The following is a 17660-nucleotide window of genomic DNA, read 5'->3' on the forward strand; positions in this document are numbered from 1 at the left end:
CTCCCAAAACTTATGTAGCAAGACTCCTACATTAAAAATAGAAACTATGCAGTTTTTACTGTTCACATGAATAGTAACATAGTTTTTACTGTTCACATGAACAGTAACATGAACAATAAAATAGTCCAGACTTGCATATACTTCAACAAAGAAGATGCCTTTTTTTGCGCTCACTACTCCATTTTGAGGTGGAGTGTCAACACAACTAGTTTGGTGAATAATCCCATGATTTGCTAGATAAGATGGAAATTCCCCACCCATATACTCAGTCCCATTATCGGGATGAAGGATTTTCACAGTGGCCCTAAACTGGGTAATAACCATTTTATGAAAAATTTTAAAAGAAGAGAAAACATCACTTTTCTGGTGAAGCAAAAAAACCCATGTGGTTCTAGTGCAACAATCAATGGAAGTGACAAACTAGTGATGTACAAAAGTAGAAACAAGACGAGAAGGGCCCCAAGCATCCGAATTAATAGATAACGGAGTATTATTACGATTATCATAAATGGGGTAAACATTGTCTACTTTGCGTTGTCAAAAAATGCAAGCATCAAAATGGAAATCATTAAATTTCAATGCTTAATCAAATCTGAAAAAAAATTTAGCTAAAGCCGGTACGGGTATTGACCTAAACGATGATGCCATTAGAGTAAAGTAAATAGAGCAAGAGAATTGGAATTGGAGACCGTAAAAAAAAAAAAAAATCATCCATCGAGTTGTCCAAGGAAAAATTCCCAGGTTTTGATTGAGATGGTCGAAATTTTGACCTCGTCTCAGTTTTGATGCTGGTGAAACCGGCCTCAAAACCGAGATTTAGATCCTTGCTTGTCAATAATTCTTGTAGAAGAGGAGGACACAACCTCCATAACAACTGAACTTTTCTCCATATCACCCATTATAAAGAAAATAAAATTTCAAGATATGAGCAGAAACTTTCCTAGAAAAATCAGGACAAGATCAAAGTTTCCACAATACAATCAGCCAAAATTATTGACAACAGTGACAAGTTGATCAATCATCAGAAAAATCCTCCTGAGATCCTTATCACCATACTAAAATTGGCATGCTCAATCACCAGAAAAACCGCGAACAATTTGCTTTAATTGTTAAGAGTAGATATACACCATCACAATCACTCCAACAAATCGCAAACAAGAAAACCGGGATGAAAAATCTCCCTTTCTTCTGAAGTTGTGAGCTCTAGATGGAGACATCGAGTACATACTAAGGTTTCAAAAAGGAAAGAAGTAAAGAAGGAAATGGGACTGATAATCAAGGAAGATAGGCGTACGGAGTAATCCATATCAAGATGGCTCTGAAGGTTATAAATCAATTAATAAAGAATAGAGAAAGAGAGAGAGAAATGAGAAAAGAAGAATGCTGCTAGAAGAGATGCTTTGTTTATTGATTCAAAGTATTAGACAAGCCTACAAATATATAAGGAAATCCATAAGATTAAATACCTAGGAAGAGATCCAAAGAGATCTCAGGAATGGCTCTAATTAGTGCCACCACTAATCCCAAGATCCTAAGGATCTCGGGAATAACAGCTGCAATCATCAAAATAGTAACACATCTAAACTCCTATACCCCACGTATAAAGTCTTCATGAAATCTGATCTGGTCCCATGTATCTTCTAGGAATATTCCTAGTAAGTCAAATATGAGGCTCCAACAATGTTCTAGTAAGCATTGTCAAAAAAACATTGGTGTGTTTTGGCTTCTTTCCTTAGCCCATCTGGAAGACTTATTTGGCTGGTTAGTTGTCCTGTTCCAGGGTTGGTCCATATGGGTCTGGTCTAGTGGCCTTACTTCTTCTTCTTCCCCTACCAGCCTTTGGTTCTGCATTGGTAGCCAAATCTTCTATAGTAAGCAACAATTGATCTCTATATAGTGACATGGCAAAAAAACTAAATTAAAGTAAGGATCCAAGCTTTTCTCCCTTTTTACTAGGTCCAAAACCGTGAGACTATCAAGTTCTTTTGAAATTTCGAAGTATGGGTTGAGTTGCTACCTATTTATAAGGTGGTTTGTCCAATTTGGCAAGATTTTGGATGAGTTTTTTGAAACAATATTAATTTGAGATCTCTCAGTCTCGAGCAGCTTTAGATTTTTTGCAAATTCTGTGTGTTGTCACCAAGATCCTCCTAGCTTTTTAAACTATTCTTATAACATCTCCTAAAATCACTGCTTCCCAGGCAAGGTCTCTCAAATTTTTATTTTTTTTGGTTGGGGGTGAAGGGCGTAAAATCTAAAGCAAGTAAAATAAATTGATCAAAAAGATGAAAGAAGCCTTTCATCATCCTTTGCAGACCAAAGGACCCTTAATTAGATTATGATAGTTAATGCATGGAGCTCGGCTTCAACTCGCTTGCACGCATGCACGAACCCATATTTTTAACTCCATTATAACTTGATCTATTGCTTCCAAGCTAGAATGATTCTTAGTCAATGAAGCTTGTCTCTCTCACTTCCCTTCCTCTTATGCCTCCTCCCCACCCCCCTGAGTTGCTCTGATTATTCTCCTCATCTTCTCCGAATCCTCTTTCCATCCTTCTTCTATCCTAAGCCCTTCAAGTTCTTTGACATGTGAACCTCAAGTTCTTTGACATGTGAACCTCTTACTTTTCCTTCCTCTCCATTGCCAAAGAAGAATGGGACAAGCATGTGCACTTCTTCTCCCTTCCCTTCATTGCCTTCGCCTGTAAACTTCAGAACACAAAGGAGGCCCTTCATTCTTGGAATTCCTCCACTTTCATCGATGTTTCTTCTCAGGTCTCCCTCTACTGTTTTAACCTCTTAAGGGTCCAATTAGTCCTCCAATCCGACCTTCCTTGGCTGAGGACAAAAAATCTCTCTCCTCAGACTTTTCTGCTTTCGTCTCTAAAAAAGAGAGCTTCCTCCTTCAGAAATCGAGGATCAAGTGGCTTGAGGCTTGGGGATTCCAACATTGCTTATATCCACCGCTCCCTCAAGGCTTGCCTCAATTACAACTCCATCCTTATTCACCTTTTAAGTAATGGTTCCTAGATTTTGAAACCCCCAAGTATCAAATAGGAAGTGGTCTCTTTCTTATCTAGCCTATACCCCCTGGTTCTTCCCTCCCTCTCTCCTTAATAAAAAAATTTGTTAATCCTGTTTTCCTCGATTCCCTCTGGGGCATCCCCTGCTCTTTTGAGGTCCTTACCAACATCCTTTCCCCCAAAGTCAACAGGACCATTGGCTATGATTGTTTTAGTAATTTTTGGATTTTATCGAAGAGGACTTTATCTAAGCTGTCCAAAGCTTCTTCTTTAATCCTTCCCAACATTCCTCTATTAATCAAACCTTTCTTTGTCTTATTCCCAAAAATCCTGAGGCCTCATCTTTTTCAGATTTTTGCCCCATCTCCCTTTATGATCTCCTCTACAAATTCGTCTCCAAATTTTGGATAATAGGCTCATTAAGGTCACGCCCTCCCTTGTTAGCCCAAACCAATTTGCCTTCGTCTTTGGGCGTAGCATAAAAGATAACATTTTTCTCTATTGGAGATTGTTTGTGGTTTTGATAGAGCCAAGCACTCTCCTGCAGCCCTCCTAAAGGTGAACCTCCACATAGCCTTTGACTCCCTTCGTTGGGATTTTATCACTGAGGTCCTATTGGCCATGGGTTTTCCCCCTTCTTTCATCTATTGGGTCAAATTTTGCATTTCCACCCCCCAGTTCTCCATCATAGCCAATGGTTTCCCCCAACATGATATTTCCCAAGGCTGCCACCTTTCCCCCTACTCTTATTGCTTGCTTTGGAGGTCCTTTCCCATATCCTTCAACCCAAGACTTACTAGCTTCTCATCTCCCCTCTCCCTAATTGCAAAACTATTAACCTTATCCATATTGCCTTTGCAGATGACCTTATGATTTTCTCCAAGGCCTCCCATGCCTCTATCTCCTTTATTCTCTCCACTCTTACTCTTTTCAAGTCCCTCTCTGGTCTTCGTTTTAATTAGCAAGTCTACCCTCTTTCTCTCGGGTGTTTTGGATCAGTTCATGCCTCCCTCCATCAGCTTAAGGTTTTCTCCCTTGGTATCTTTCTTGTGACCTACCCTGGTCTCCCCCTCATCCTTAGTAGGCTCACCAAACACCATTGTGCTCCAATGCTAGACAAGATTCATAAAAATCTCCAACTATGGAAAGGTAAGCTTCTCTCCTTTACCCATAGACATGTGTGTTGAGAAACACGATATTGGTAGAATGGCTTATTGATCAATGATCTCAAGTTCTCTTTTTATAATTAAGTAGAAAGTACACTATTACAAGGAATAGAATTTTACATGAATACAAACTTTAATTAAACTCCTAGTAGAATCCAACACTCCCCCTTAAGTTGAGGCATAGATATTAGTCATGCCCAACTTGCCTACAATAGGAAGGAAATCTCTTTCTTTTAAACCCTTAGTGAAAACATTTGCTACTTGGTCTCCAGATCTTACAAAAGGCATGCAGATAAGCCCTTGTTCCAACTTTCCTTTGACAAAAAACCTGTTAATTCCAATGTGCTTAGTTCGATCATGTTGCACCGGATTATTAGCAATACTAATAGCAGTCTTGTTGTCACAATATAACATCATAGGGTTTGGAACTTGGACTCCAAGATCTTGTAGCAAGCCTTTCAACCATAGTAGCTCACAAACTCCACGAACTATAGCTCTATATTCAGCTTTTGTACTAGATAAAGCTACCACATTCTGTTTCTTACTTCTCCAAGTAACTAGATTACCTTCAACAAAGGTACAGTAACCTGAAAATGACTTCCTGTCTGGAGATCCAGCCCAATCTGCATCAGTGTATGCTTCTACTTTTAGATAACCAGTGGGTGACAAAAGTATTCCTTTTCCAGGAGTTCCCTTCAAATATTGTAGTATTCTCGTAACAGCCTTCATATAAGCTAAATATGGATCATGCATGAATTTGCTCATTATCCCTACAGCATAAGCGATGTCTGGCCTGGTGTGGGATAAGTAAATAAGCTTCCCTACCAGCCTTTAATATCTTCCTTTGTCCACTGGTTCTCCCTCTTTCTTTTTAAGTTTAGCTCCAGCTTTAATAGGGGTATCAACTGCTTTACACCCCAACATTCCCCTTTGTCCACTGGTTCTCCCTCTTTTTCTTTAAGTTTAGCTCCAGCTTCAATAGGGGTATCAACTGCTTTACACCCCAACATTCCCACTTCTAATAATAAATCTAGGACATACTTTCTTTGGAATAGGAATATACCTTTCTTTAATCGAGCCACCTCAATCCTTAAGAAATCTTGGTAACTTCCTAGATCTTTAATTTCAAACTCTCTGCCAAGAAAGTCCTTCAACTTTTGAATTTCTTCACCATCATTCCCTGTGATGACAATATCGTCTACATAGACAATAAGAAGTGTGATGTTAGTACTTGACTTCTTGACAAATAGTGTATGATCAGCATTACTTTGCTTGTACCCAATAGAAGTCATTGCCTTCAGGAGGCATCCAAACCAACATCTAAAAGATTGTTTTAACCCATAAATTGACCTCTTCAACCGACAAACTTTCCCTGCAGTATTGTCATCGGAGAAACCATGTGGGATTTCCATATAGACTTCTTCCACTAACTCCCCATGTAAGAAGGCATTCTTTACGTCTAGTTGGTGCAAGTTCCAGTCTTTGTTCACAGCTACAGACAACAAGAACTCGACAGTGTTTAGTTTTGCAACAGGAGCAAAAGTCTCATGATAATCAATCCCATAGGTCTGGGTAAACCCCTTTGCAACTAGTCTAGCTTTCAACTTGTTGATTGATCCATCCATATTTTGTTTAACCACAAATACCCATTTGCAGCCCATTGGTTTTTTTTCCTGGAGGAAGTGTAACCAGCTTCTAAGTGTCATTTTTCTTCATTGCCTTGCATTTCCTCTACCATAGCTGCCTTCCATCTCTTATTAGCATAGGCTTCCTGCCAACTTTTAGGAACAGACACAGATGACAAAGAGGATATAAAAGCATGGCAAGAGTCAGACAAAGAGTTATAAGAAACATATTTAGCTATAGGATGTTGAGTACAAGATCTGACTCCTTTCCTAACAGCAATAGGAAGATCAGAAGAAAATACCTTTAGGGGAACAGTAGAATCTGATTGTGGAGTAGGAGACTGAAGTGGTAACGTATCACCTTTCTCCACTTGCTTTTTCTGGTTGTAATTCTTCCTCTGATTAGTCTGCACCTCCTTATTCTGGTCAATCTGGTTTTGAAAAACATCAACAGTTTGTCTCACAGGAGTGGTCTCCCCCTGACTAGGTTCTTCACATGGTTTAGAAAACGAAGAGGGAGGATTAGAGTCCTCAGGTATACTTGGCGGAAGTCTCCCCCGGTCAGGAAAATCTTCTTGAACTCTTAAGTTGTGTTGGTGTGTGATAGGAAGATCTAGAGTCGGAAAGAAAACCTCTCCTCTAGGACTCTCCCCCTGGAGAGGTGTATAGTAAGGGCAAGACTCATTAAAAATTACATCCATGGATACAATGGTTTTCCTGGACGGAGGATGATAACATTTATACCTTTTCTAAGTAGCAGAATACCCCAAAAATATTTGGGGGAATAATAAAAAAGGAGGCACCCTGGAGAATCGCATTAGGATATTTAAAACCAAGTATCCTACTGGGCATCCTATTAATAAGGTCAGAAGCAATGAGTATAGCATCACTCTAGTATTGGTCAGGTACATTAATAACAATCATAATGGAATGGGCTATCTCTAAGAGATGCTGATTATTCCTTTCGGCAACCCCATTTTGGGCAACCGTATCAACACAACTGGTTTGGTGTATTATGCCAGAGTCAGAGAGATATCTCTGAAATTCACCATCAATATACTTTGTGCCATTATCACTGCGAAGGATCTTCACAGTGGCATTGAACTAAGTTTTAATCATATTATCAAAATCACAAAAGCATCGGAGAACCTCATTTTTTTTTGTTTTAAAAGATAAATCCATTTAGAACGAGAGTGACAATCAATAAAAGTAACAAAGTACCTATGGCCAGTAATATACACATGTCGGCAGGGACCCCACACATCAGTATGAATTAGCATAAAAGGAATAGTTTTTCTATTATGAAGAGAAGGTAAATAAGTAGAACGAGTCTGCTTCGCAAAAATGTAGGCTTCACAAAAAAAATTATCCTCATTACAAGAAGAAACTAAATTAGGAAATATTTTCTTAAGAGTTCCTAGAGGGGGGTGACCTAGCCTACGGTGCCATTGATGAAGGTATAATATTACTGAATGGACCTGATTAGAAGATGTAGTCAGAGCAGAAGTAGATCCCAATCAGCTCGAGCAAATAATGTCCATTGTCTAGTTTACCACGTCCAATCTCCTTTCCCGTTACCAAATCCTGGAAGACAGTAAGATGGGAAAAATGTCACTTTACAATTCAAGTCATGTGTAAGACTACTGGTGGAGAGCAAGTTAGTAGAGAAAGAGGGAACATGTAAAACTTTAGACAAAGGAAGTGATGGAGAATGTTAAATGGTCCATTTTCCAGCAATGGAAGAATAGGAGCCATCAGCAATTCGGACTTTATCCTTTCTAGATGTTGGTGAATATTGTAAGAAAAAAGAGGATAAACCTGTCATATGATCTGTGGCTCCTGTATCAATAATCCAAGGAGTAGAAACTGAAGAAACTTGGAAGCTTGTAAAAATTGTACCTGAAGTAGCAAGGTAGGAGTTGGTTTGGTTAGTAGAGGAAGCAGTGGTAAAGGTTGTACCAGCAGTAGAAGACTGCAGAAGATGTCGCAGACTAGCTAACTCCTCCTGTGAAGACCAACGTCTGTAGAGGGTGTTGTGGAAACTGTCTCAGAAATATGATCTTTCGGTTTTCCTCTTTTTTGTGCTCTTTTTTGCTCAAAATCAACAGGCTTCCCATGGAGCTTCCAACAATTGGCTTGGTATGATATGGTTTGTGACAGTGTTCACACTTGACAATCTCCTTAGTTGAAACAGATTTAGTGCTAACAGACTGTAAGGCTGATTTCTCCACAATGGGAGCATGAAGCATGGTTAATCGACGACTTTCCTCACATTGAACAAGTGCATAAAACTGTTCTAGTGTAGGAAAGGGAGAACGACTTAATACTTGCACTCTGATCTGATCATACTCCACATTCAAACCTGCCAAGAAGTCATATACCCGAATCTTATGAATGTGCTTCCTATAAGTAGTCACAGCATCTGGATTAGTGGGGTGATAATCACCATAATGATCTAATTCTGTCAAAGAGAGCGCAACTCAGCATAATATTGGGCTACAGTCAGTTCCTTTTGGGTAGTCTTATGAAGCTTCTTTCGTAGCTCATAAACTTGTGCATCATTCCCCAACTGTCCATAGGTTTCAATAGTAGCCTTCCAGATTTGGGCTGCAGTATCAAGTAATAGGTAACCTCGGGCAATATTTGGATGCATGGAATTCAAAAGAAATGACATAATAAGAGAGTCATTTGATATCCATTTATTCTGTAAAACACCTGCGGTAGTAGGTTTGATAGTGGTGCCCGTAATGTGTCCAACTAGTCCTCTTCCAGCAATAATTAGGTAAGCAGATCGAGACCAGATCAAATAATTTGTGCCATCAAATCTTACCGAAAGAGGATGAAGAGTGGCGTAATGTTCGGATCCAGTGGGAGCAGTAGTACCATCGATGGTTGCTATGTTGAAAGAATTGTCTGCAGTTCTTCAGTCTTTACCCCTTCAAAGTAATTGAAATGTCGCAGAATGCAATAGCCAAACCACCCAAAAAAACCTTTAAATACCCCTCTCTCTCTTTTCTTTTTCTTTTTTCTCTCGAAAACTATGAAAGAAATTACAAATAAACCAACCCTTGAAACATCAATAAACCAATAAAACCAGAGACGACCAAATATGGTTCGGCCAAAGGATGGATGGTCTGTGGTTCAGCCTAAGGATGGATGGTCTGACCTGGGCTGGTCCATGCTATGGGTTTAATAGGATTAGGACTTCAGAAGCATCGAGGTTTACCTGGGATTCTCTAAACTTCCTTTTCCCTTTGCGCTGGATGAACAGAGATGGTCACACTGCCGCCGCTGCAATCGATGGATAAAAAAGTGCAACTGACAACGGAATTTCAATCCTTGGTTCTTGAGTTCTGAAGAATTTCAGTCGCCACTCGCCGCCAACCAGTCTAAAAAAAAAATGACAACGGAGACGGAGAAGATGGAGACTAGGTGTGGTACAAAGATGGCTGCGAAAGATCTGGAATCAAGATCATAATAGGTTTTCCGCCACGAGCTTTGATTTCAGAAGCGTAAAGAGCTAAAAAAACAGCTTCGAAGCCAACAAGCAAGGGAAGGGGTTGTGTTGTCAATACCATAAGGGTTTTTGTGCAAAGAGAGTTCAAAGAAAGAGCGATGGTGATGGCGATGGTGATGGAAGCAGAGATATGTCGATGGTGATGGCGATGGCAATGGGTTTGAAGAACTGCCAGAAGTTTCGATGGGTCTTCGATACTCTTTCTGCGATAGTGACAGCGAGAGAGAGGCGAGGAGGTAGGTTCGACACTCCCCCTTTTTTCTCACTTCCCTAATCGAATTTAGGCTGTGATACATGTTGAGAAACACGATATTGGTAGAATGGCTTATTGATCAATGATCTCAAGCCCTCTATTTATAATTAAGTAGAAAATACACTATTATAAGGAATAGAATTTTACATGAATACAAACTCTAATTGAACTCCTAGTAGAATCCAACAGTGTGCTAATTCGATCTTGTCCTCTAAGCCTCTTATCTCTTCTGGTGTGACATTTTCTACTTAAATCCACCATCTGTGATATGGAAGCCCTCTTCTGTGCCTTCCTCTAGAAAGGCCAATAATCCTCCTGCTTCCTCCATCCAATCAGATGGTCTCATATCCGTCGCTCAAAATCAGAATTAGGTTTAGGTATTCGCCGAATTCAAGATGGTAATGTGGAAAGTCTCATGAAACTCATTTGGAAGATTGCTTCTAAGCATGACTCCATTTGGGTTAATTAGGTTTACTCTTACCTCCTCTAATATGACTCCTTTTGGAGAACCTCTCTCCCCTCTAATCCCTCTTGGGTTTGGAGGAAGCTTCTTTAATTGAGAACGCTCGCCCTCCCAGCTATTTCCACCCACATCTCCTTTGGTTCCTCAATTTCCTTCTAGCTGAACCCATAGCATCCGATGGGCAACCTTTTTAATCTCCTTGGCTCCCACTTTATATATGAGACCCGTATCCCCAAATTGGCCCCCCTCTCTGCATTCATCTTTAATGGCTCCTGGTTCCCCCTTCCCCACCGAAGTCTCACACATGTTTGGACCTACCTTCCCTCGCTTTTGGACATTCCGCGTGACCTTACCATTTGGCTCCCCTCCCCTTCCAAAACCTTCTCCACTTCTTTGGCTTGGAACCTCTTCCGCTCCCCCCATCACTTGGGTTCCCTTGGTTTGGCTTATAGGGCACATTCCACGCCACTTCCTCACCCTCTGAAAGCTCTCAATCTTGGCCTCCCCACCCAAGTTTTCCTCATCAGCCGCCACATCCTTGCTAACTCCTGTTGTATCCTTTGATGGAAGGGTTCAGAGGACATTGACTATCTCTTCTTCACTTGCTTGGTTGCCAGATCCCTTTGGGTGAAATCCTTAGCGTCTATTCGGTCTCGCTCTAGACGCTCCTACGGCTTTGCACGAGATTGGTCTTGGATCTTGAGGAATTTCTCAGGCTCCTCCATTTGTGATTGGGTTGGCGGGTTGGTTTTTGGTGCTACCCTTCATCACTTGTAGTGGGAATGTAACCTTAGGAGATGGACTCCCAATTCTCGCTCTTTAGACATGATTTTGGAAGGCTATCTGCGTTGATGTCTTAGCTAGGCTCCAGCTCGTTCCCCACTCCATTGTTGCAGACCCACCAAGGAACAGGCTCATTGTTGTCACCTGGTGTCTTGGCTTTACCCTTCAGCCTCCTACCTGAGGGTTGGTTCCCCCCCCCCTTTTTTTCTCATTCTCGTGTACATCCTTTTCTTCCTTTTGGGGCTCTTAAAATAGTTCTTTATTCATCAAAATAAAAGAAATAAAAAAGAAACTTCATCATCTTATCCTTTTCTTTGTTATGAAATTTGATTTGTTTTTGGGCATCATTTCAGGCAATATTTCAGCGATATCCAAGGCCTGATAAGGAATACCAATCTTTTTCCCTAATATACAGTGATAGATCCTTGGATTTGGTGAGTTTTTTGTTTTCCGCACAAATGATCTATTTAGGGATCAGTAGAAATTGTGCCTCCCCCCCACCAGTGCAGTTAAGCTGTTTCCTATAAGCATATAATTTTATAAAATTTAGGGATTAAGTTTGTTGCTGTCTTATACACCTAATTGTTCTGTTTTACATCTTGATCATATGACAGATTTGTAAGGATAAGGATGAAGCTGATGTCTGGTTTGTTGCCCTTAAGGCATTGATTACTAATGGTAGCTACCGCAAATGGAAAACTGAACCAAGGAGCGATAGAATTTCAGTTGATAGTCCAACCTCCCAATCTCGAAGAAACTCCCCTTTTGGACTAAGTAGCAATAACGATTTTTTCCATAAGGTCTTTAAAGTTCAATAACTACTATTTTTGTGAAACTCATGTCTATTATTATTGTTATTATGGTTTTCTTATTTACATTGTCCTGTGATTTCCTTATAAAAACTTATAACAGGATCCTGGAGAAACCCAACGAATTCTGATTCCTTGTGAGAGCCTTTCACAGATTGGTTTAGGGAAGGCGTTCTCTGATGTGATAGCATATACTGCTGGTGGCAAGAGTCCCACCCTTTCAGAGTCCATTGCCAATTCTTTGAGCTCATTTTCATATGGTGCTGATAATTCCAATGGTCGAGGTTCTACAGTAGATAATGTTAGAGTTAGTTTATCTAGTGCAGTTAGCTCATCTAGCCATGGATCTGGTCGTGAAGATTTTGATTCTTTAGGTGATGTTTTCATCTGGGGAGAAGGCCTTGGGGATGGGATCCTTGGTGGTGGTACTCAAAGGGTTGGAAGTTCATCTGTCACCAAGATGGATGCACTATTTCCAAAGGTACTTGAATCATCAGTGGTACTTGATGCCCATAATATTGCCTGTGGTAGTAAGCATGCTGTTTTGGTCACTAAACATGGGGAAATCTTTAGTTGGGGAGAGGAATTAGGAGGCAGGCTTGGGCATGGAGTAGAAGCTGATGTTTCCCAACCAAAGCTCATTAATGCTCTTAGTGGCATGAACATTGACCAAGTCACTTGTGGGGAGTATCACACTTGTGCTGTTACATTGTCTGGAGATCTTTATACATGGGGCGATGGTAGTTACAGTTCTGGCCTTCTTGGTCATGGGAGTGAGTCCAGTCACTGGATCCCTAAAAAAGTAAGTGGTCAAATGGAAGGGATACATGTCTCATCTGTCTCTTGTGGACCTTGGCATACTGCAGCTATAACATCTTCAGGCCAACTTTTTACATTTGGGGATGGAACTTTTGGTGCCTTGGGCCATGGAGATCGTAGCAGTGCTAGTATGCCAAGAGAAGTTGAGGTTTTACAAGGATTTCGGACAATAGGAGTAGCTTGTGGTGTTTGGCACACTGCTGCAATTGTGGAAGTCATGGATGAGTCATCTGGTTCTGCTAACTCTGCACCTGGAAGGCTCTTTACCTGGGGAGATGGTGATAAAGGCCGACTTGGGCATGGTGATGATGAGCCTAGGCTAATTCCAGGATGTGTTGCGGCTTTGGTTGATGAAAGTTTGTCTCAAGTAGCCTGTGGGCATGACATCACAGTTGTTCTTACATCCTCAGGACGAGTATATACAATGGGAAGTACTGTTTATGGGCAGCTGGGAAATACTGAGGCCGATGGAAAGCTTCCCACTTGCATTGAAGGCAAGCTCAGCAACTGTTTTGTAGAAGAAATAGCTTGTGGTTCTCATCATATTGCTGTTTTGACATCTAAACCTGAAGTTTATACTTGGGGAAAGGGGGCAAATGGTCAACTAGGACATGGAGACAATAATGTCAGACATATACCTACACTTGTTGAAGCTTTGAAGGATAAACAAGTTAAGAGTGTAGTTTGTGGTTCGAACTTCACAGCTATCATCTGTCTCCATAAATGGGTCCCAAATGCTGACAACTCATTATGCTCTGGTTGTCATAACCAATTCGGCTTCAGGAGAAAACGCCATAATTGTTATAACTGTGGGCTAGTCTTTTGCAAAGCATGCAGTAGTAGGAAGTCATTAAAAGCTTCATTGGCTCCAAATATTAACAAGCCCTACCGTGTATGCGACGATTGTTTTCATAAACTCAAGAAGGTTGTGGAAACCAGATCAGTCTCTCCCTTATCAAAAGTTCAAGGTGGAATCTTGCAGAATAGTTCCAGTGAGGTGGCAGAAAAAGAGAGCCTGGATTTCAGATTAAATGGTCAAACCATGCGGCTCTCCTCAGTTGAATCTTTCAAGCAGATTGAAGTCAGACAGTCCAAACACAACAAGAAATCAGAAACAAATAACAACCGTTTCTCACCCTTTGTGAAAGGAAACTCTCTATGGGGGAATCTTTCGCTTCCGACATCAACAAGCTCCATGTTTGGAGTAATTCCCGCAACTGCTTTTGATTCAAAGGTGGCTTCTCGGTCAACATCTCCCATATCGTCTAGTCCACTTTATTGTGCAGCATCTTCACTAACAGTAACACCATCACCTGAAATTACTGCTGATGATCCAAACCATACAAGTGACAGCATCAACCAAGAAATTATAAAGTTGAGGGCACAGGTAACTGCTTCTTTAATGCAATTTCTTATGGCATTGTTAAATTTCATAACTAGATTATAGTTATGCATGTTGCTTCACATTGCATTTTGAAGGTATTGGCTTGCTAATATGTCTATTACAGCAATGTTTTCTTAAAAGATACAACAGAAAGTCTGGTGATTGCTTTCTTCTGTGGTTTTACTAAATCTTGGTCTACTTCTAATCTATTTCTCTAGTTGTGTATTTATCTAATGATTCTCATGAAAAGCCTATTGTTCTTGGACTGTTCAAAAGTATCATGTCATCAAAATTTTATTAGTATATTTGAAGGGACACATTTTGAACAGTTCCTAAAGAAGAAAGGCTGTACCCAGTCCATCATGCTCCCGTCTTTAGCAGGGTCTGGGGTGGATCAAATGTATGCAGCCTTGCAGTTGTGTATTACTATTATGCTACATGTGCAAATCCTTAGGAGCAAGTCGATAGTGCTATAGCTACTGGCTTTTCAGTAAAACTTTTGTGGTATACTTATTTTTTGCTTGATTCTTTTTACAAATTGGCTGAAACCATACATGTAAACTGATACTTTTCATAGTTCATACCCTCCATGAAAGATTTGAGTATTTAACCAACACCTCAATGCATGCAAAACATGATGTAGCTAAATCACCCAGCCGAAATTATTTTATTGAAAATAAGCTTTAGGTAAGGTTATCTTGTTGTTGGGTTAGGTCTTTGATGCAATTTTTTTACTTTTACATTTATTTGTTTTGTGTGGGTAAAATGGGCCACTTTGATGAGCCTTTAATAAGGGTAGAGGATTAGTTCTAACCACGGTTATCAAGGCAACAAGGCGACTGAAGCAGTTGGGGCATGGCAAAGATCCAGTGGCAATAGCAATGGGTATTTTGGTCTTTTTGTTTTAGATAACTAATAGGGTTTATTTGCTGTTATTAGTCTGCCGTATTATTGTATTAATAGTAGCGGCAGATCTGTAATATCTTTCTTTCCTTTTTTATTTCAGAAGGTAATAAAAACAGGGCCTGTGATTAGGAGAAGCATCAATCTCTAACCACAGGCCTCTTCTTGCTTGCATACAGTCTTCTTCTCCTCTTCTCTCTCAATTTCTTCTCCCTTCTCAACAATCTGGTTAGATACAGATTTCTGGGGTTCTAGCATGACATCAGAGCCACTATAACTAACCCAGGTTGTTCAACTTCCTCTCTGCTGATTTCAAGACTTAGAGCTCTCATTTCTGGTGTGCAGCCACCTGCTGCAGCAAGTATGTAATTGGTTCCCTTCTTCAACAATTCAGAAGGACCTTAAGTAATGCTGCACTAACCCAGGATGCAGTCTATGCAAGGTTGTTTTTTCTCTGATTGAACTCTATTCTTATAATGGTGTTCCACGCAATTTCGGGATATGGTTTAAGGTTTGATCTTTCTATTGTAAAAATCCTTGGCTGATGTTCCCTTTATTCTTCACTATTTGATGTGAGATATACATGTTTTGGCTGTTTTGTGGTGCTGTGAACTGCTTCTGCTCTGTGCTGGTATGATTTAATGTCCCTAATTTTTTTTCTTTGGAACCATATTGCATCCTTGCTGCCTTCAGTATCCTTTTTGGGTGCTACACAGGCTTGGAATTCTTTTTGAATGGAGCTGCTAGTCTAATTATCAGAATCGACTCCAACTCCTTTGCCGTGGTTATAGTTGCTGCTTGTTGAATTTATAATTATGGCCACTGAGATTACTGCTGTGCCTCTTCAGAAAATCCTCTTGCTACCTCTTCTTCAGACCATCTAAATATTCAGATTACCTCAATTAAACTTGAGGGTAGTTCCAATCATCTTTGTGGGACCAAACTGTTCGTGTTTACATCTTAGCAAAAGGAAAATTATCAATTATTGAGAATTTTGCACTATCTACTAAGGACAAGGATTATCATAGTTGGTCTAGGGATAATGCAATCATTATGATTTGGTTATGGAATAGTATGAAACCAGTATTGTGGTTAATGTTATGTTTCATTCGATCGCCAAGGGAATATGGAATGATTTGAAAGAAACATATTCCAGGAGAAAAATATGAGTTGTGTCTATGAAAAACTTTTCCAGTTCCAACTCATCGGAGAATCTCTGCAAGACTATTATATTTCTTTTAACGGAATGATGGAAGAATTGAACATGTTTCAGCCTATCACCACAGACCTTGAGAGACTTGAAACCCAACACAATGAGTTCTTTGTGTCAAAATTTCTTGCTGGCTTGGACCCTGACCTTAAGCAGATAAATGACCATTTATTATCTGGGGAAGGTGTGCCCACTTTGAGTGAAGTTGTGGGTTGAGTTTCTCAACAGAAGTCTTCTCCTGTCTCCTGCACATTGTTTCTTCTGGTGCCTCCACTTCATCAACCACTTCTAGGGGTAGTAGTTCCGCATTTACTTCTTCCCATGGCCGTGTCATGGTTCAGGGAGAGGTCGTTCATCTAGTGGTCGTGGGATTCGGGCTTCCCGTCAGTTTACTTTGTGTGGTAAATCTGGACATTTGGTGGATACTTGTTGGGCTAAGAATAGAAAACCAGAATGAGCTCAACAATTAGCCAATCATGTGGTGTCTGATGGTGGTTCTGACACAGTTCATCCTACTGATATTACCACCACTACCCCTTCAGGAGATCAATCCAAATGTTTACATGATGATGTGAGCCAGCTTGTGTGTCGCTTACAAAACCTTAAGGCATCTACTTCCACTTCCCATGGTTCTTCTACATCCATTGCTATATTATCCCGTGTAGGTACTTCTGCCTTCTTAACCACTACATCTTCACCCTGGATTATTGATTCCAGTGCTTCTGCTCAGTAAGTGTTGAAAGAGTTGAAGGAATCCTGATTTATGTTAGCGTGACATAATAGGGCTTTATTTATAATAATAGTTATGCATCAGCAAGTACAATGATACCCGATGTGGGACTAAAAACATAAACTATAAAAACTCTTTAATAGACCAAACTACCCCGTGGACTTAACTTGTGACTTACAACACTCCCCCTCGAGTTGGTGCATAGATATCTATCATGCACAATTTGCTAAAATACTACTAAATAACTTGACGCCCAATTTTTTTGTGAATATGTCGGCACGCTGGTTGTTGGAGGTAACAAAAGAAATCCGAACCAGCCCAGACTTAACCTTTTCTCTACTAAAATGCCTATTAATTTCCACATGTTTGGTCATGTCATGCTGAACTGGATTATGGGCAATGCTAATGGCTGATTTGCTGTCAGAATACAACCTTATAAGATCTTCTATATCTGCTCCAAGTTCTTGAAGAAGACCCTTCAACACAATAGCCAGAGGTAGATCTCTTGTCATCTAGACATCTAGCCCAATTTGCATCTATGTATGCTTCAACTCTAAGACTTCCCTGAGAAGAAATTAAGATACCTTTCCATGGAGATGCCTTCAAATGCCTCAAGATAGGGTATACTGCATCAAGATGTGAAGAATAAGGATCATACATGTACTGACTAACAAGGCTGACTGAAAAAGTGATATCTAGCCTAGGGTGTGACAAATAAACCAACTTCCTGACTAATTTTTGGTTGCTGGTTTTGTTAACTGGTTATCCTTCCTTAGCTTTCAAGTGTTGATTAGGCTTCATTAGGGTCTCTGCAGGTTTACACTCTAGCATTCAATCTCTTTTAATAGGTCGAAGGTGTGCTTTCTCTCAGAGAGAGAGAGAGAGAGATACGTTGTTAGTAGAGTAAGCCAACTCTAACCTGAGAAAGTACCTAAGTCTACTCATATCTTTTATCTCAAACTCTATCCCCAA

At 40.2% G+C, this 17660-nt stretch overlaps 1 protein-coding gene across 1 annotated transcript in view; it reads left to right on the forward strand.

Annotated features, from left to right (window-relative positions):
* The window catches only part of LOC149006738 (PH, RCC1 and FYVE domains-containing protein 1-like), an 81499-nt gene extending 67544 nt beyond the window's left edge, over positions 1–13955 (forward strand). The window contains 4 exon segments of the mRNA XM_089165715.1: positions 11187–11267; positions 11448–11633; positions 11746–13897; positions 13900–13955. Coding sequence (XP_089021841.1) covers positions 11187–11267; positions 11448–11633; positions 11746–13897; positions 13900–13955 — 2475 coding nt within the window.
* Positions 13956–17660: the final 3705 nt, after the last annotated feature.

Source organism: Hakea prostrata, chromosome 8 (assembly GCF_041222555.1).
Source record: "Hakea prostrata isolate BN-2017 chromosome 8, UWA_Hpros_2, whole genome shotgun sequence".
NCBI lineage: Eukaryota > Viridiplantae > Streptophyta > Magnoliopsida > Proteales > Proteaceae > Hakea > Hakea prostrata.